This window comes from Sodiomyces alcalophilus (genome assembly GCF_042370955.1).
Source record: "Sodiomyces alcalophilus JCM 7366 unplaced genomic scaffold ACRALscaffold_4, whole genome shotgun sequence".
Taxonomy (NCBI): Eukaryota; Fungi; Ascomycota; class Sordariomycetes; order Glomerellales; family Plectosphaerellaceae; genus Sodiomyces; species Sodiomyces alcalophilus.
This window is the reverse complement of record NW_027263535.1, coordinates 1216918-1234404: the sequence shown is the minus strand read 5'-3', so window position 1 is coordinate 1234404 and position 17487 is coordinate 1216918. Positions and strand designations below refer to the sequence as shown.

The following is a 17487-nucleotide window of genomic DNA, read 5'->3' as shown; positions in this document are numbered from 1 at the left end:
AGCGGAACCGCCCGGGGTGCTAGGTGTGTAGGGGGCGTACGAGGAGGAAGGGCCGTCGTACGCACCGGCTGCTGGGGAGGATCGCGAGTAGCTGTGGGAAAGAGCAATGGACGGTGCTCTCGAGGAAGGACTGTAGTCAGACTTTTGCTGCTGCTGCTGCTGCGGCTGTTGCTGCTGATGTTGGGAGGACGGCTGGGAGGTGCCCTGCATGGCAGGTGGGCGAGCGCCAGCCATTCCGCCTGGATGCAGAACATTGGGTACCGAAGATGCGCTGTGGTAGGAAGAAGTCCCGGAAGACGCCTGGTCGAGCTTCATATGTGGTCCCGGGGCCGCAGGGTATTCGCGCGGAGACATCTGTCCAGAGGACTGGCTCATGGCAGCGGGCGGCATGTGCAGCTCGTCATGCTGAGAGCCATAGGTGCCCGTCCTTCGGGGAGGACCGTATTGTTGCTGTTGAGGCTGTTGGTTCATTGCGGAATAAAATGGCTGAAGAGGGAGATACGACTAAGGACGCGAAAATTTCGAACCGTACCACGTCAAAGTACGGTACAGATGCAATTCAGACTTGATGACGCTGGGAAATGGGACGGCAGAGGCTTGTCGAAGAGAACGCGTGTCGATTATGCATGTGCAGTTACTGCCGCAAGCGATCAGATCACCAACACCCACTTGGTGTCAGCGTTGACGGTGGGAAGCAAATGGAAAAGAGAGGTAGAGGTACAGGTTTCGGGAAGACCTTGGCATAACAAGGCCTGTCGCTCCTAGGGCTCCCGGCAGGCAGAGCAACGAAGAGTAGACAGGTGAAGCGCACAATGCGACACGGGAGCCTGACACTGAAGGTGAAGATGACGGTCATCCAAAGCAATGGCCTTGCTTTAACGGCGTGGCGGGGCGGGGAGCGTTGTGGCTGGACCGGCCGAGCAACGCTGCAGGGTTCGGAGCAGTAAGTAACAGGTACATGGACCAGAAGCAGTAAGAAGTGTCCATAAAAGTACCGGTACATGTCTACCCTAGATATCCTTAAGATTGATAAATGCATTTCCAAGCGTCCTGTATCCGGATAGCTTTATATTTTCCAAGCACTTGACAATACCAAGTCTCTGACTGCTGAGAGTCAAGTAGCCATCAAACCAAACTTCTTGGCCCTTGTCTCGTTTATGACTACTTTTCTTCCTGATGTTTGTCTACTGGTAGGCAAATAGTAAGCTTAGCAGACGGGAAGTTATCATCGTAAACAGCTTAGCTACATGGGTATATGGCACTAGACAGTATGGAATTAAACAGTACCTGGTTAGCCTACATCGGATAAAGAGGTATCAGATTAGGAGCCACTTTCGGGTGTCGCAGGTGTCGGGTCTCACAGGTCTTACACGGGTTTGCTGTGCTCACTTCCTGTTTCCAGGTCACCTGGTCCCTATCCCTACCAACAATCTCAAAGATTTCAAAGCCCAAACATCGAATCATCACCATTCACTTCTATTCTCTTTCTGAAGCCCCCTGGCCCTGCGTATCCGCATACATCTATCGTACTTTGCCTGTGACGTAACCTGGCAGCACATTCCCACATCAAATGGGAAGCCAAGACTCCCCCAAGAGTGGTTCAAGAGCTAGCTAGGGAGCCGCTTCCTCGGAATCACTTGCGATATCAAGTTCAAAGCACGATAACTTGTATCTCCAGCTTGCGCTCTTCAACTTCGGAGGACTGTCGTCTACCAATTATACGCCATCCAACACTCGCGTTGTTTTCGTTCCATTGTTCGAGCTCACAAAGAGTCCCACGACCTGACCTACATATCCTGAGGTTCATTCCCAAGCGCAGTGTAGTTTCTGACCAAAGTATGGCGGTGTCCAGAGCATCGGCTTTTCTCGAGCGACTTGTTCCGCAAGATAGCTCACCGCTGCTTCCCTTACACCAGAAGAGGCGGACGTCGGACGATTATGATCTCCAGGAGCTTTCCCCAACGACTGAAGAGGCCCTGTTATCAAAAAACTCCACCGCTCGATGGGGTCGAGAGTCTCAACGTTCTCTATCCCCCAGAGATCCGTGGTCGGAAAATGTCAGCTCTGTAGGCTCAGATTCCAAGCTGAAACCGCGTCCCGTTTTCGACGGCCCGCCGCCTCCAATCGCTACGTCCGTCATGATGTCCCGTACTTCATCGTCCCGCGCAGGCTCCCAGGATCGGAGGGGGGGCAGGAGATCCAACGTCGAGTCGAGCCGAACGGGCCTAAGCAGTGTCTTGTTCCAAAGCACGCCCCTGTTGCAGAGCGTCGCATCGGTCGATTCTACTTGGAGGTTGCTGCAGCGACGGGAGAAGGCCATCGGGACTGAGCTGCAAGGTCTGCTCGACATGCAAGCTTCAGGGCTGGTTGCCGGAAGTTCCATGGCCCCTTTCCCTTCTTCCTCTACGACCGAGCACGAGAACGATAGCGACGATGACGGAAGCAGCACTCCTACAGCCACTTTCTATTCTACGGCCACGTCCAAATCGCGCATGATGGCTTCCCTGGACCTCCCTGCCCGGGCCACGCGGCGTGGAGACATTATTCCGGTCCGACAGCCTAGATCATCCAAGTCGACTGGACTCCAAGTCGCACGGGTCGGCCTCCGCAAGTCGATGATGGCGCTGGCAAGCCTCAAGGCCGATGAAGGCGCCTATGTCGATACAGCTTTGTCGGAACGCAGGAAGGCCCTCAACCACCTGCGAAACTTGGCCACGCGGCGGGAAACGCTCTCGCGTGAGCTGCGCCTGCTGGCCGAGGACGGGGAGGAGCCTCTCGCGGTGGAGCTCAGGGATCTCAAGTCCCAACATACGTCACTCGACAGGGAAATCCGCGAACTCGAGGAACGACTGGTTGGAATGCGAAATCGGCGGAGGTGGTTAGAGCACAAGATGGACGACGTTAGGAGCCGCCGCGACGCCGGGCTCAGCGGGTATCGCGGCGCACTCAGAGAGGTGGAGGGGGAATTGGCATCCTTGATGCGCCGGCCGCCCGTGGAACCACTCGATGTCGAGATTCTTGTCAAGGGATTGGAAAATGATCCTGACGGCCACTTTGATCCGGACGATTTTCCCGACGGCGCCGGGTTCCTTCAGCTCATACCGGAACGGAGAACCGCGGAGATGGCGGCGGATTGGTGGCAAAGTGAAGTCAGACTGCTCGAGGCCCGAAAGAAGCAAGTCGACAAGGAACGGGAAGCGCTAGAAGACGGGCTCAAGCTCTGGCAGGAATGCACGACCCTTGTCACCGCTTTCGAATCTGGGCTGCGCCGACTCGTCAGGGGCAAAGTCTCCGGAAAAGGAAAAGAAAAGGCACCGTCACCCGAGGAGGCGATGCGCTCCCAGCTCTCGGACATGGGGCAAGCGATAGCCAAGCTCGAAAGTTTCATGGAGAAAGCCGAGGCGAGCAATTGGAATCTTCTCATATGCGCCATTGGGGCCGAGTTGGAGGCCTTTCAAGAGGCGGAAAGGTTGCTGCGCGAGGGGCTCAAAGATGCAACGGATGCCGGCACGAAATCGCGGGAGCCATTGATTGAGCATGCGGACGAAGACGGATTCCCCGCGGCTCCAAACGTCCGCCTGGAGAATAATACCGGGCGACCGAAGGGAAAAAGCGACAAACAAGTTCCCCCAGATCTACTTATAGCGCAAGTAGAAGAGGGACCCAACGGCGACGGGACCGGCTCTCCCCCCGAAGCAAAGCAAGTTACTCGGCGCCCGCCCTTCCAAAGAGAAGAAAGTGATAGCGATGTGCCGCCGCCGGAGTTCTTGGCAGAACATGATCCGGAAGATGATGAAGGACGTTGACGCGAGTCACTTGGGAGAGGGCTTTGTTCATTTTTCTTTTCCTTCCGTCGGGTCATGTTATTTCATAGGGGCGGCGTACGTCGATACCATTTATTGTGTTTTTTTTTTCCTTCAACAGTTCTCGCAGAGCAGGCATGGCGCTTCATTATCGCTCAATATACCCAAATACCTGAAGCAGGGCAATAGCTACGGTAATTTATAACATTGACACGTATAAAATCACACCCATCAACAAAAATGACCAGAGAAGAATAGAAATGAAGTTGTGAGCAACCCTTGGAACAAGAGCACCCAACCTCGGCTATTGGAGGCGAGACGGTTCTATCTTGTACTGAACGATAGTGGGGAAGCCCGAGGCGGGGGACCGGCAAGCCAACGAGTTTGTCCTGACAATAATTTCGGGTGGTTTGAGTGGAGAGGGATGATATTGCCATAAAATGCCGCGGTCAAGCTCATCTCTCTCTCATCCGACTCTTTTTCTTTTTCCGTTGCCTTGTTCTTGTCTTTGAATTTGCTTCGATTTATTCTTGCTAGCCTGCTGAGGAGTCAAAGCCATGAATTTCCAACTCCACCTGTTTCCGAAACGCCAAAAAGCAGAACGGGGATGATGTTAAAGGGCGGAAAACAATATAGGAGGCGGAACAAAGAGGAGCCAACATCGCCCAGGTTGTTGTTGTTGTGTCGTGCTGCCCTCCCTGGACGGCGAAACGATGGGAGTAGGCAGGGTGAAACAGAACTCGGCCGGTCTTTGGTATCGTCAAACATGATCATCACACGCCTCGCATCAAGCGGCTGGCCCTCCTTTCCCCAAATACGTGGCCAGGCAACCAACCGCCAAAGTCATCTTTCTTGTCGGAGGAGCGCTGCTTTCCTCGGCGGCGGAACCTGGTCGACCAACAAGTCTTCGATCACCTTCTGCGCTCGAACCAGCCGCTGGCGCCAGCAATGGCGACGGACTGGTCCATGACCCATTCGCCGACTCCGAGATACCTTTCGATCCACGATGACACGTCCTTGTTCTCGCCGGCGGCCCTTTCGGTTTTGAAACTGTTGCATAGTCGAAGACATGCGTTAGTTCGTCGGGTACAGGTGTCTTTTCGCCACTGCAACGGGCACGTTTGCAGAAATAATCGAACAGGGGAAGGGCGGAGGAGCGGACGGAGAGAGGGTGTTTGTGCACGAGACACTCACGTCAAGCCGGTAGACCGCTTCATGCCAGCGAGGACGGTCGAGACTAGACGGGCGGGTGCCCGGAGTGTCAGTGGACGGCAAACAGGCGGAATTTGGGGGAACGACGCGGAATCGAACATACTCAGGACGGCATCAAAGGCGTAATGCGTCAGACGGCCGAGCTTCGACCAGAGTCCCAGAGTCAGCAGGTTGAGGAGCTATGCTGCATGTTTTAGAGGCTGCTAGCCGGCAGCGGAAGCGTGGGAGCCACGGATTGCGGAAACCTACCACCATTTTGACGATAAGTATGTTCTCTTGTTATGTTTGGCGTTTCGTTCAACCCGTTTCGTTTCTTCTCGCGCAGACAGCTGTGATGGTGATGGTCGGGCACTGACAAGAAGCAGGACGTGTTGTCGGTATGGTACAAGTGGAGAGTGGAGAATGGAACACGGAGCACGGAGCTTGCTGACGAAGGTGGCCGGTTACGATGCAGGGACCACGTCTGACACATCCCCCGTAAGGTCATATCGATAAGAGGAGGTCCGTGCACTGCGAGTCATTCTCTAATCCATGTTACCCTGTTATCGAGGTAATCCCATCCCTGCTATGGCTCGCGGCTAATTGAAGACATAATGGGACCAGTTTTAAAACCCCTCCCAAGAGTCCCGAAGCAACGCCGATGGTCGGGGACGGTCTTGAGGGTAACAACTGAGGGCTCAACGACTGGCCCTGACTGGATTTGTTGAGCGCTTGAACTAAGAGCCAAAAGACAAATAGTGCTGGGGCATTCAACCAGCTGTCCAGGACAGGCTTCTGGTTGGCTTAAAGGGAAGAATAGTTCGACTCGCACTGACATCACCGACTCTAAGCGAACCGAAATTGAAACGGCACCAAGCTCCGTCCCAGGATTTGAAAGACGTTGCTCAAATCCCTCATCTCTGTTTATTCCTTTTTTTCCTCCGGTTTTTTTTTTTTTTTTTTTTTTTTTTTTTTTTTTTTTTTTTTTTTTTTTTTTTGGTTCGCCTACTCTCTTGGCCATATCGGCAAATCCGTCTCGAAATTGGTCAGGGCGGAAATTCGATTCGATTATCAGTTGGGTGGTGAGTTTTGTTACGCAATCCATTTGGTCAAAAAACTGTCCCATTACGGCCCGTCTTCCCAGTATAAAGTACTCGTTAGTGCAATTAAGAGGAAAAAGTACTGGCCTATTGCACCCAATCCAGGAGGAAGGTGGGGGTTTTCAGTAGTCCCAACCTCCTTCCAAGGACAACAGATGTTGATAGCGGGGAAAGGCACTGAAACTCAGATTACACCTCCACAAGACAAACACCGTAAACACCGCAACCCAATTCCTGCAGGCACCGCTCTAGCTTCACGGATTGTGCGCGTCCGGGTTGAACGACCTTTTTTTTTTTTCCTCCCTTAATTTTCCCCCTCTTCCTCCTTCCTCCACCATCATCCCATCATCCCGTTTCCCTCCTCGCTTTTTCACCCACTACTCACTGCGAGGCCTGTCGTCACCTTTTTTTTTCACCCCTCCTCCCACTTTTTCATCAAAGACGACACTCTTTTTCTCTTGTTGACCGCTCATCTAATCTGGTTTTCCGGATTAGTGTCTCAAGAGACAAATCACCACCTCAACGACAGTCCATAAATCAGTCTCATCGCCCGCCATGACTTTCACGGCAAAGGACCACCTGGATAATGGCGGCAAGATCGCCTGGCTGGGCCAACCTCGACACCGCCGTGCAGCCCGAGAAGAACTACCGCCGCTCTTCCATTGTCTGCACAATTGGGCCCAAGACCAACTCGGTCGAAGCCATCAACTCTCTGCGTCGGGCGGGTCTCAATGTTGTTCGCATGAACTTCTCGGTATGCTTCCCGCTCTCTGTCAAACGTGTCTTCACGTGTTTTCCGCCGTCTTCACACTTTCTCGCTTCGTCTCTTTCCACGGGGCCCCGAGTCGTCTAACGCGCCACTTAGCACGGTTCATACGATTATCACCAAAGCGTCATCGATAATGCTCGCGCCGCGGAGAAGGCCCAACCCGGTCGCCCGGTCGCTATCGCCCTCGACACCAAGGGTCCTGAGATTAGAACCGGTAACACCAAGGACGATGAGGACATTCCCATTTCCGCGGGCACGATCCTGAACATCACCACCGACGAACAATATGCTACCAGCTGCGATACTGCGAACATGTGCGTTCCGGATGGCCCTCAACTTCCCTCTAGTCTTTTTTTTTTCTTTGACAGTTTTTTTTTTCTTTTCTTATCCCCTTTCCTTTTTCAGATGAACCCAATTTCTACTCACCTCGGATTGGAAACTAACACAGAAATGCGCTTCCAGGTATGTCGACTATGCGAACATTACCAAGGTCATCAAGCCTGGCCGTGTCATCTACGTCGATGACGGAGTCCTCGCCTTCGACGTCCTCAGCGTCAAGGACGAGAAGACCATCGAGGTGCGCGCCCGAAACAACGGCTTCATCTCTTCCCGAAAGGGTGTCAACCTCCCCAACACCGAGGTCGACCTGCCGGCCCTGTCCGAGAAGGACAAGGCCGACCTGAAGTTTGGCGTCAAGAACAACGTCGACATGGTGTTCGCCTCTTTCATCCGCAGCGGAAAGGACATCAGGGACATCCGTGACATCCTCGGCGAGGAGGGCAAGCACATCCAGATCATTGCCAAGATCGAGAACCGCCAGGGCATCGACAACTTTGCCGAGATTCTCGCCGAGACGGACGGCGTCATGGTGGCCCGTGGCGATCTTGGTATCGAGATCCCCGCGGCCGAGGTGTTCGCCGCCCAGAAGAAGCTCGTCGCCATGTGCAACATGGCCGGCAAGCCCGTCATCTGCGCCACCCAGATGCTCGAGTCGATGATCAAGAACCCCCGCCCGACGCGGGCCGAGATCAGCGACGTCGGAAACGCCATCACCGACGGTGTCGACTGCGTCATGCTGTCGGGAGAGACGGCCAAGGGCAACTACCCGGTCGAGGCCGTCTCGGAGATGCACGAGACGTGCCTCAAGGCCGAGAACACCATCCCCTATGTCGCGCACTTTGAGGAGATGTGCACTCTGATCCATCGCCCCGTCAGCGTGGTCGAGTCGTGCGCCATGGCGGCGGTCCGCGCCTCGCTGGACCTCAACGCCGGCGGCATCATCGTCCTCTCCACGTCGGGCGACTCGGCCCGCCTCCTCTCCAAGTACCGCCCCGTCTGCCCCATCTTCATGGTGACCCGTAACGGCCCGGCCTCGCGGTACGCCCACCTGTACCGTGGCGTCTACCCGTTCCTCTTCCCCGAGTCCAAGCCCGACTTCAGCAAGGTCAACTGGCAGGAGGACGTCGACAGGCGTATCAAGTGGGGTATCAACCTGGCCCTGGAGCTCAAGGTGCTCAACAAGGGCGACACCGTGGTCGTCGTGCAGGGCTGGAAGGGCGGCATGGGCAACACCAACACCTTCCGCATCGTCAAAGCCGACCCGGACCACCTCGGTCTCGGCGAGCTCTAAGTTGGGGGCTCTTGAGGAAGCCGACTGCCGAATGCTGAAATGGGAAAAAGGATTCGGAAAGAAATTGGGATATTGGGAAAACGGACGTGACTAGTAGAGGCCGTTCGGATATCCATTTGAGTAAATTAGACATGGGCCGGTTTTTGTTTTTGAATGATTATAATTTTCTTCCTTTTTCACTCCGTCTTGGGCTTACCTTTGGCCGTGTCACGTCCATGTGGTTGTCGTCTCTTTCGTGCCGTTCGTCCGTCGTCCGTCGTCCTTATTCGGTTTCGGGTTGACGTCGTGGGGGTTGTGCTCCCGAGATGCTCTGCGCGGCAGTCATTTTCTCCCTCGACAAGCTTCGAGAGTTGGTTGTAACAAGACCTGCTCGCCGTTTGGAGCATGCCATGTCGAGGCCATTGACGGCTTGAATGTGACTGGAAAGAAGAACATTGTCGACGGAGCTAGTTTCGTTTTAACCACTCGGCCAGAAAAAGCCAGGAGTCATTGCACTGGAGAGAAAGACTGGTGATGGTGAGTTTGCTTAAAAGTAGTCATTTCTGTCGAAGATGCTTCGGGTCATATCGGGAAGAGCAATTCCAGTATCTCACGTGGATGCACCAAATACCTATAATTAGAGCTGGCTGCGGCTTCTTCCGATGTCTTTCCGTTTCATTGTTTCATTGGCGTCTCTGCCTTTTACCCGAGCCGAGCGCACGTGATTTGATCGCACTCTCTTCTCTCTCCCCGGGGCCGGGGTCCCACCTTTCCCTTCTTCACGCCCTCTTCCAAGTTGAACGCTTCATGTCCGCGCCGATATGCACGCCGACGTCATCACACTTGGCTATAGGAGGGCTGTACTTATGGGCTCCTTCCGATGTACGCACAGCGGCCACCATCATTAACCTTGGGATAGACGCCCGAGGACTGATGGCGATCATTTACCAAGAACAGGCACGTGGCTGACGCGGAGGATGGGGGTTCCAAGCAGCCACCAAGATGACCCAGGACGTGGTCATCCACAGAGTCCGAATGCAACCGCGGCAACGAGTTTGCGTTTGTGATGATTTAACACGATTGCCGAGAAGCAGGGCTCAGCTGTAGTGCAGTAATGGAGACGCGTGTTGACAACGCGTCAAAGATGGAGCGAGTTGCAGTCTACCCACGAACGAACAAAGTGGTGAGCCATTGTCGTCCTTGACGCTGGAGAAGAAGAGATGCCCCACGAAGCACGACAGACAAGGCTAGGGCGAGATGAGGGGATGGAAAGGATAGGCCCGACAGCCTAGCCGCCCGAGAGACGGGACCATCCGGTTCCCATGGCATTCTTTTCATCGGCGCCAAGCAGTGATCATCTTGATTGCAGATGGTCCAGATGGTCGACAAAACCGCGTACGCGTCAGCAGGCACTCGCCCGTGGAAAGGGGAAGAAACGTCGAGTAGAGAAGAATCAATATATTTCAGACCTCGGGCAGCTGGGCACTGGTTTGCAGGGCGGGCGATTCTCTTCCAGACTTTCTCCTTCTTTTCCGTTTCGTTGGGTATCTGCGTTGGATATTAACCCCATTTAGAGGGAAGATCGACACCTAGGCAACAGTATGAAGTGCGTTTTCAACCCACGCCAACAGCCAATGCTGCCGAGACGGAGCTTCCGAGTGGAAAAAAGAGGCTCAATTAGGAAGGAGGAGCCATATAAACTGAGAGGTGACTGGATGGAAATACAAGGACGGCAATGGAGAAATGAAAAGGGGTGAAAAGCGGGTTACCATGGACTGTCCCCCCCGGCCGGTAGTCGGGATCACGGGGCTTAGGTCCCGGTCCACTGCCGATCCCTTCTTTATCTTCCAGTGCCTCCGGGGATGGACGTTCAAGAACAACCACCTGGGCCACTTTAACTCACTTACCCGAGACGCACCCCAGAAATGCTGGCCCCCATGCCGGTTCATCCAAACCACCCACTTCTTGAACCTACCTCATTCAGCCGCATCTGGGAGCAGCGTTTGGGAATATCGCGTCGTCTATGGCGAACATCCGCATCTCTGTCTCTCAGTACCGGGTAGTAAGGGAGAAAAGCTGCCGCCGTATCCCTTCCATCGACTGTTTATACGTTCCATTACCATGATCCCGAAGGATATACGATATGCCTCCGGAGAATTTGCCCTTGTCCGTGTGTGAAGTTAAACATCCCCCGATTTCCCGAGCTCCCCGCCCCTTCAGCCTTGCTTGAATTTACCCGGACCTGGCTGCGTTCAGTCAAGTGCCGGCCAAGGTGCAGTCAACCACAACCCTGCCTGTTAGTGGGGGAGTCCTGGGAGGAGACGGCGGGTATGACCAAGTCTGGGACCTACTTCGTACGAACCAGTACGATACAATCATGGCATGCAATGCGGCCAGACAGCTAGCCCAGACTTTCGACACCACCAGGGGGTGCGGGGCTGCGCGTTCGGCTACGGGATGGCATGGCTGAAGCATCCTCAGAGCTGGGCATGTCGGGAACGTACAAGTATATATATGGCACTGGTCTGGTTCCTCAAGGTATAATTCTGGTCATCCAACGCTCCTCGATATCTCAAGCCAACAGCCTCCGGTCCCTTCTCAGTTCAATCATCCACTATCACCAACGTATTCTCCCGTTCACAATGAAGACCGCCGCCCTTCTCTCCATGGTTACGGCCGCTACGGCCCACTGTACGTCCTACTGGTTTCCTGCCCTTCACGTTTATATCCCCGGTCTACGATCAACAGTGATCTACGATGCCCCTGATCATCATCTTTGGAGGAAGAAAAGAGACAAAGATCTCCCGTGCTGACGAGAAGCTACCCCCGTATAGACACCTTCCCCGCCGTCACGATCGGCGGCCAGTCCACCTCCAACTGGGAAGTCATCCGGCAGACGGCCAACCACCAGAGCACCGGCCCCATCGAGGACGTCTCCAGCCGCCTGATGAGCTGCTACGAGCTCAACACTGCGGGCCCCTGGTCCGACACCGGCGTCCTTGACGTCCAGGCCGGCGCCTCCGTCTCCTTCACCTCCTCCCCGCCCATCTTCCACCCGGGCCCGGCCCTTGCCTACCTCGCCAAGGTCCCCGAGGGCACCGACGTCACCCAGTGGGATGCCTCCGGCGCCGTCTGGTTCAAGATCTGGCAGGATGAGCCTACCATCTCCTCCGACAGCATCACTTTCCCTACCATGGGTGCGCTCCCTTTTCCATTATCCCTGTAACTGAACGAGAAAAAAAAAGAAAGAAGAGGAAACACTTGAGAGATCTTTTCTGACTCGGAATATCTTCCATCAGACTCCCCTACTATCGACTTCAGCCTACCCTCGTGCCTCGAGAGCGGCCAGTATCTCCTGCGCGTTGAGCACATTGCCCTTCACTCCGCCGGCGCTCCTCAGTTCTAGTACGTCTTTCCCATGCCAAAGATTTCACCGGGGGGGAAGAAATCTTTCAAAAGCCTGCATATAACTGACGCTTCATTCTTCCCACCAGCCTCTCCTGCGCCCAGATCAACGTCTCGGGAGGCTCGGGCGGCTACAACCCCGCTGGCATGCTGAGCTTCCCTGGCGCCTACAGCCTCAGCGACCCCGGCCTGAGCGCCAACATCTACTGGCCCGTTCCCACCTCTTACACGTGAGTCCCGGGACCTACACCCCCTTTTGGCCCCTCATCTGTTCCTCGTACAGACGGCTGACCTCATCGCTCTGTTTCAGTGCCCCTGGTGGCCCCGTTGGCTCTTGCTAAGAAGCTTGGGGGAATACGACTCGATGCCTAATGACATGACTATTCTCTGGAGGAATCCGCCTGCAGAACTCGCAGGCACGTCGACGTTTGTGGACTCCCAAGATGTAGGAGAACGGATAGATGAATGTGCGGGCTTCACTTACATCCCATCGCTACAAAGTCTGCACCATCAAGACAGCAATGTATATACACTCGCCCACGTAAATATAAGCCAAGTGCAAATTCATGAGTTTTGCTAGTACAGAGGTCAGTCTTTACGCAGTAAGAGTGAAATAATTCTTCGGGGAAAATAATAATAATATTTTTTGAAAAAAAAAACTACTTCGTAGGTTAGGTAATACTCTGACAGGGATATGAATCCGAATATGATTAGTCAGGGTGGCTGCACGCCCAAGCGCGAATTTGCGCAGACCTATAATTATCAGGTACCTCCGTACCGAGAGAAGCAGATCACGGGATGCCTGTCAATATTGGACTTGATACGAGCGTCGACTGCCCGATTGGACGTTAGAAACTATACAAGTGCACTCGCTTCGGCCAGAGCTGTCGCCTCTGGGTACCACCCACCCGGCAATTCGAACTCTGTTATGATGAATCCCCCCGAAATCGCGTTAGATGACCCTGGATGCCAGTCGACCTCAATCACGTCCATTCACGAAAATTGCAGCACCATAGACCCAGAGCTGCCGGAACCCTCAAGGGCCATCGAGTCGAACTTGACCACTTTGGAAGAGTCGTGAATGGAAGGATCCGGGTTTACAGACACAGTCTGCAATGATTCGGTAGAAGCTGCCTTGCCAAAGTCGGGAGTTCGGTCAGTGATCGGCCAAAAAGGGTGTTCATGCTTCGAAATCAGCCATATATGAAAGCATGACTTGGAATAAGCTGCCCCCGGCTCGCAGGATAAGGATGTGGAGGAGGAATATATACGAGACGAATCTCCCTCGTTGGATGGATGATCATGTGGCTTCCAACTTTTATCGTCCGCAATTGCGTGAACGAGGCATACGAGATCAGAGATTATTGCGTCTCTCCGAGGGCGTTTTGCATCCCTGGCCGTCAGCCGGAAACCAACATTGGACTTCCCGTATGAGGCAGAAGCCACCTGCGATCCCGCCTTTCATCATTCGAGTCGAGTGTTCTTTGGGAAACCAGCTGATACCACCACATCCGCAGCGCCTCTTTTCCACCTCCATTACGCCCGGGATAATCACTGTTTCGTCGGGTGTTGGCCAAGGACTTTGTGTGTAAGTTTTGAAACCAGCTTGGGTCTGATTATTTGCTGCATCTCAGGCGTCGGATGGATTACCCATGATGAGATAAACAAAACACATTCAAGAGGCGATAAGCCCACCCTTTTCCGGACATGGTTAGTTGTAAATCGTAGACTGGAGTTCGACAGGAAATGCTCGTAAGCGTGACGTGAGGGCTGGGCTCGCGCATCATCGAAGAACTCTTTCCAACTCTGACTTATTCGTACATTCCCCAGTAGCCCATCCAACGTGATCGGCATCAAAGAAGACTGAGACTGACAGCTTTCTCCGTTTCTTGATGGTTCGTCGTTCCGAATCCAATCACGAGAGTCAAAAAAGGGAATCAACGGTGTACTCATCTGACAAAGTAATTGTACACAGATACATGGTGATTAGACCTGTTCAACTTCGGGAGCTGGTGTGATTATTATAATTCTAGGTAGGAAAAGTTTCGGTGTATCCATCCAAAGACAGGAGGTATCTCAAGTGGCGTTATAAAACGACGCCAAACACAAAAGAAATGAAGATCAATAAATAAACAACAATGAAAACACCGCAGCCCGTCGCTATCAAACCAGAGGAACGGAACCTTGTCCATCCCCCGCTCTCATCCCCGCCAGTCCCAGCCAGAGGCTTTACTGTGCGGTGCCCTCGTTGTGAGACGTGGTAGCCATCTCGTGTTTCTTCACGGACGGTGATGTCTGGTCAAAGGCGTACAGAGGAGGCATGGGCTCAACGTCCTGGAAGAGCAGATGCTTCTTGATATACCACGGAAGCTTCGTGAGGTAGTAGCGGGCGTGGTCGCGGTTGCGGACACCAAAGACGTTGTCGAGTTCCTCGAGCGTGAGGTTCTTTGTCTCGGGCAGGAAGAAATAGCACGTAACCCAGCCGAAGATGTTCCATGCACCGTACCAAGAGAAGGCGCCCGTGTCACCAAAGGCGGCGACGAGAGACGGCCAGCTGAAGCTGATGACAAAGTTGAGACCCCACGTTACGGCGGTGGCACTGAAAACGCACATTTTTTAGACACATGTATAGACTAGGGAAAGGGGGATGGGATGGGGGGCTGAAAACGTACCTGCACATGCCAATATCACGGATATGAAGAGGGAAGGCTTCGGCCGAGTAGGTGAACGGCACGGGACCGGCACCCGGAGAGTAGACTGCCATGAAACAGAAAATACCCGTGGCGATGCACGCTAGGCGAGCGTTGCTGCCTTCAGGAAGGTAGAAGCTAAATCCGGTGAAGAACATGAAAATGGACATGAGCGGGAAGGTAACCAGCAGAAGGTTCCGACGACCAAAGGTGTCGATGGTGTAGATGGCGGGGATGGCGAAGAGCCAGTTGGTCAGGCCAGTGCCCATGGTCACGAGCAGCGCCTCGTCGCGGGTGTAGTTGGCGTTCTGGAAGATTTGCACTGAAAGAAAAGGGTCCTGTTAGAAACAAAAAAAAAAAAAAGAAAAGCATACGGCAGACATGTCACTCGATTTTCTTGGGCAAAAGAAAACACTTACTCGAATAGTAGACAATGACGTTGACACCGCAAAACTGCTGCATAAACATGACGAACCAGGACGACTGGGCGGCGCGGCGGTTACGGCGCACGGTGAAGAACTCGGTCCAGCTGCGGCCCTCGCGCTCGGCCGACTCGATCTCCAGGAGCTTGTGGGCGTAGTAGATGTCGCGGGCGGCCTGGACGGGCGAGTAGCGCAGCCGCTTCATGGCCTTGAAGGCGTCGGGGTACCTCTGCTTCTCCATGTACCAGCGGGGCGACTCGGGGCAGAAGTAGACCTGCAGCATGACGATCAGGGGCGGGATGGAGGTCGAGCCCATGATCCAGCGCCACTGGGTGTACTCTCCAAAGACGGTCACGTTGGCGAAAGCGACGCCGACGATGGTGCCGAGGGCGATGCCAAAGGCCGTCCACATCTGCCACATCATGGTCAGGGCGCCGCGGATGGTCTTGGGGGTCGATTCGGCCGAGTAGACGGGAGTGGTGCTGGACTTGGCGCCGACGGCGAAGCCGAGGGCGAAACGAGCGATGAGGAGGTTGTACCAGCTTTGGGTCTCGAGTTAGAACAACGCATGGGATGGCGAAGGTGGGAAAGGGGCCGAGAGGGAGAAAAAGAAAAACCTACGTGTCGGCGGCAGCCATCCAGAAACCAGTTACAACGGACACAAAGCAGCTGATGAAGATGGTTCCACGGCGACCGAACCACTTATTCAGAATCGGGTTGGTCCAGCAACCGAGCAGGGCCGAGCAAAGGTAAGGGGCACCGTTGAGCAGGCCCTGCATTTCAGGGGACCGGATGTCAAAGTACTCGTAGTAGAAAGTCTGGGTTGATTGGACATGTCAGTACAGTCTCACGAACGGAAGGAACTGAAGGAACTGAAGGAACTGGAGTAAGGGCAAGCAAATGGGGCATATGCAGGCGCAATGGCTTACCTGAGCTCCGTTGACGGCAGACTGGTCCATTCCCTGGACAATGGCCGAGCCGGCGCAGAGAGTGCAGAGAAAGTAGAGCATAAAGGGCTGGCTCCAGCGGTGGGTGAGTTCGCGGCGCAGGAGGTTCTTCTCCTCCTCGTCCAGCTCGGCGATGTGCTCGAACGCGCCGTCCTGGTTGCTCACCTGGGCGACGAGGGCACCCTTGCGGAAGACGTCGCGGTGCTCGGCAATGCCCTTTTCCTCCACGAAACTGTCGACGTCGGCAAGGATGTCCTCGCGGGACATGCCGACGAGGGGGTTGTTGAGCAGGGTGCCCAGGGTGCTGCCGCGCCTGCCCCCGTCGCCGGGCCCTGTCCCTGCGCCTCCATCGGCGGCGGCCTTCTCCCCGTTAGAAGGGCCGTCCTTGCTGCTGCTGGCACTGGAGCCGCCATTCCGGGGGTGGTCATTGGTGAGGTCTGTGTGAGGAGCCTCCACGTCCACTTTGGGCGGAGGCATGTTGATTTTGTTGTAGGTTGGGGTAGAAACGCTCACTGGCTATAATACTGATCGAGAGAAAGTTGGGGTGTTGAGACGGAATGTGTCACTAAGTGATGGGCCAGTGATTCGGAACGGAGAGCGTGCCAGTGGATCAGACCCTTGGAACGGTGATCGACGAGTGGGTGGGTGACTTGGAAGGAAAAGAATATGGAGTAGTCAGGAGGGGGCGATGAGGACTTTAAGAAGTCGAGGGGCCACCAGGATGTGGAGTGCCAGCAGCATGAATAAACCCTGAGAGGCTTTGATAGACGTGGACGGTAACGGATGAGGAGAGTCAAAGTCCAATGCCTGGTGGATACGCATGGGGAGGTGGATACCGCGTTCCCGAGGGCTGGAGACGAGGGAGGAGACGGAGACGGGGGGAAGGGAGAGAAGGGCAAGGTTGAGAGAGAGCACACGCCATGGCGTGCACAAAGCCGGAGGAATTGTGTTGGGTTTCTGCTCTCGAAGCCACCGTCGTCGCGACGGAGCCCACTTGGTGGCGACGGTGGGCGGGGGAGCCCGCAGAGCTTATCGCATATGCCGTACGCTAGAACAAGCCACTCTCGCCGGATGAATCTGGGGCATAGGAAAGAAGCTTGATACTCGGTTGATGTACTCGGCATGTTTCCCCGAACTGGGAGTCTGGTGTTTTCTCCGGGTGAGAGCCAGATAGGATCATCCTCCTAGTGTACAATGCAATGATCTTGGTAGTCTTGGGAGCTCACCGGACGCGTCAACGTACATGGGAGAACTGGGAGCGAACGAATGGTGGGATCCCAAAAGATGCTGCTGACTCTCCTTGCAGCCAGCGAACGGAACTATTGGATGTGGATTATACTGGGAAAATGGGGACGAGCGACGTCATGGGCGTGGATGGCGGCGAATGAGGAGCCATCTGCTGGGACCAAGATGGCGGCCGAGGGAAGAGACCAGGGGTCAAGGGGTTTCGGCGTCTGCATGCTCACGTTGCATGTCGTCTGAACTCTACCTCGACGACCACCACCACCTGCATGCTGGCTTGGGCTTGGAAGTTGAAAACGGGAGATGACG

The 17487-nt window shown here is 54.6% G+C and overlaps 7 protein-coding genes across 7 annotated transcripts; 4 read left to right on the top strand and 3 right to left on the bottom strand.

Moving 5' to 3' along the window:
* Positions 1-1462: 1462 nt before the first annotated feature.
* Positions 1463-1952, bottom strand: ACRALDRAFT_1064302 (uncharacterized protein). The gene has a single exon (XM_071016945.1). The coding sequence runs from the start codon at positions 1805-1807 to the stop codon at positions 1652-1654; it is 156 nt and encodes a 51-aa protein (XP_070874691.1). The 5' UTR covers positions 1808-1952; the 3' UTR covers positions 1463-1651.
* ACRALDRAFT_2136038 (uncharacterized protein) lies at positions 1463-3806 on the top strand (the record flags this gene model as incomplete). The annotated part of the gene is made up of 1 exon (XM_071024108.1): positions 1463-3806. Exon 1 carries the CDS (start codon positions 1839-1841, stop codon positions 3804-3806), a length of 1968 nt encoding a protein of 655 aa, XP_070874690.1. The 5' UTR covers positions 1463-1838.
* A 908-nt stretch (positions 3807-4714) lies between these two features.
* ACRALDRAFT_2027365 (uncharacterized protein) lies at positions 4715-5270 on the bottom strand (the record flags this gene model as incomplete). The annotated part of the gene is made up of 3 exons (XM_071020460.1): positions 4715-4853; positions 4998-5194; positions 5265-5270. The coding sequence occupies 3 exons, from the start codon at positions 5268-5270 to the stop codon at positions 4715-4717; spliced, it is 342 nt and encodes a 113-aa protein (XP_070874689.1).
* An 861-nt stretch (positions 5271-6131) lies between these two features.
* ACRALDRAFT_1064305 (uncharacterized protein) lies at positions 6132-8993 on the top strand. The gene is made up of 3 exons (XM_071016946.1): positions 6132-6848; positions 6960-7177; positions 7326-8993. Exons 1-3 carry the CDS (start codon positions 6681-6683, stop codon positions 8491-8493), a joined length of 1554 nt encoding a protein of 517 aa, XP_070874688.1. The 5' UTR covers positions 6132-6680; the 3' UTR covers positions 8494-8993.
* A 277-nt stretch (positions 8994-9270) lies between these two features.
* ACRALDRAFT_2034697 (uncharacterized protein) lies at positions 9271-9934 on the top strand. Its single transcript, XM_071020760.1, has one exon. It carries the CDS (start codon positions 9280-9282, stop codon positions 9439-9441), a length of 162 nt encoding a protein of 53 aa, XP_070874687.1. The 5' UTR covers positions 9271-9279; the 3' UTR covers positions 9442-9934.
* A 1180-nt stretch (positions 9935-11114) lies between these two features.
* Positions 11115-12431, top strand: ACRALDRAFT_1076814 (glycoside hydrolase family 61 protein; the record flags this gene model as incomplete). The annotated part of the gene is made up of 5 exons (XM_071018541.1): positions 11115-11163; positions 11307-11669; positions 11772-11877; positions 11967-12107; positions 12188-12431. The coding sequence occupies 5 exons, from the start codon at positions 11115-11117 to the stop codon at positions 12216-12218; spliced, it is 690 nt and encodes a 229-aa protein (XP_070874686.1). The 3' UTR covers positions 12219-12431.
* A 1224-nt stretch (positions 12432-13655) lies between these two features.
* On the bottom strand, positions 13656-17082 carry ACRALDRAFT_1064307 (uncharacterized protein). The gene is made up of 5 exons (XM_071016947.1): positions 15919-17082; positions 15611-15807; positions 14987-15531; positions 14550-14889; positions 13656-14476 (listed from the first exon to the last, which is right to left on the bottom strand). The coding sequence occupies exons 1-5, from the start codon at positions 16411-16413 to the stop codon at positions 14107-14109; spliced, it is 1947 nt and encodes a 648-aa protein (XP_070874685.1). The 5' UTR covers positions 16414-17082; the 3' UTR covers positions 13656-14106.
* Between the last annotated feature and the right edge of the window lie 405 nt (positions 17083-17487).

Coding starts and splice junctions, on each gene's coding strand:
- ACRALDRAFT_1064302 (XM_071016945.1), bottom strand. CDS start 1,807: ATGAACCTCAGGATATGTAGGTCAGGTCGTGGGACTCTTTGTGAGCTC.
- ACRALDRAFT_1064305 (XM_071016946.1), top strand. CDS start 6,681: ATGGCGGCAAGATCGCCTGGCTGGGCCAACCTCGACACCGCCGTGCAG. Junction 6,849..6,959: donor TTGTTCGCATGAACTTCTCG/GTATGCTTCCCG, acceptor CGCGCCACTTAG/CACGGTTCATACGATTATCA. Junction 7,178..7,325: donor AGCTGCGATACTGCGAACAT/GTGCGTTCCGGA, acceptor ATGCGCTTCCAG/GTATGTCGACTATGCGAACA.
- ACRALDRAFT_2034697 (XM_071020760.1), top strand. CDS start 9,280: ATGTCCGCGCCGATATGCACGCCGACGTCATCACACTTGGCTATAGGA.
- ACRALDRAFT_1064307 (XM_071016947.1), bottom strand. CDS start 16,413: ATGCCTCCGCCCAAAGTGGACGTGGAGGCTCCTCACACAGACCTCACC. Junction 15,532..15,610: donor TGGATGGCTGCCGCCGACAC/GTAGGTTTTTCT, acceptor CGAGACCCAAAG/CTGGTACAACCTCCTCATCG. Junction 14,477..14,549: donor CGTGATATTGGCATGTGCAG/GTACGTTTTCAG, acceptor GTGCGTTTTCAG/TGCCACCGCCGTAACGTGGG.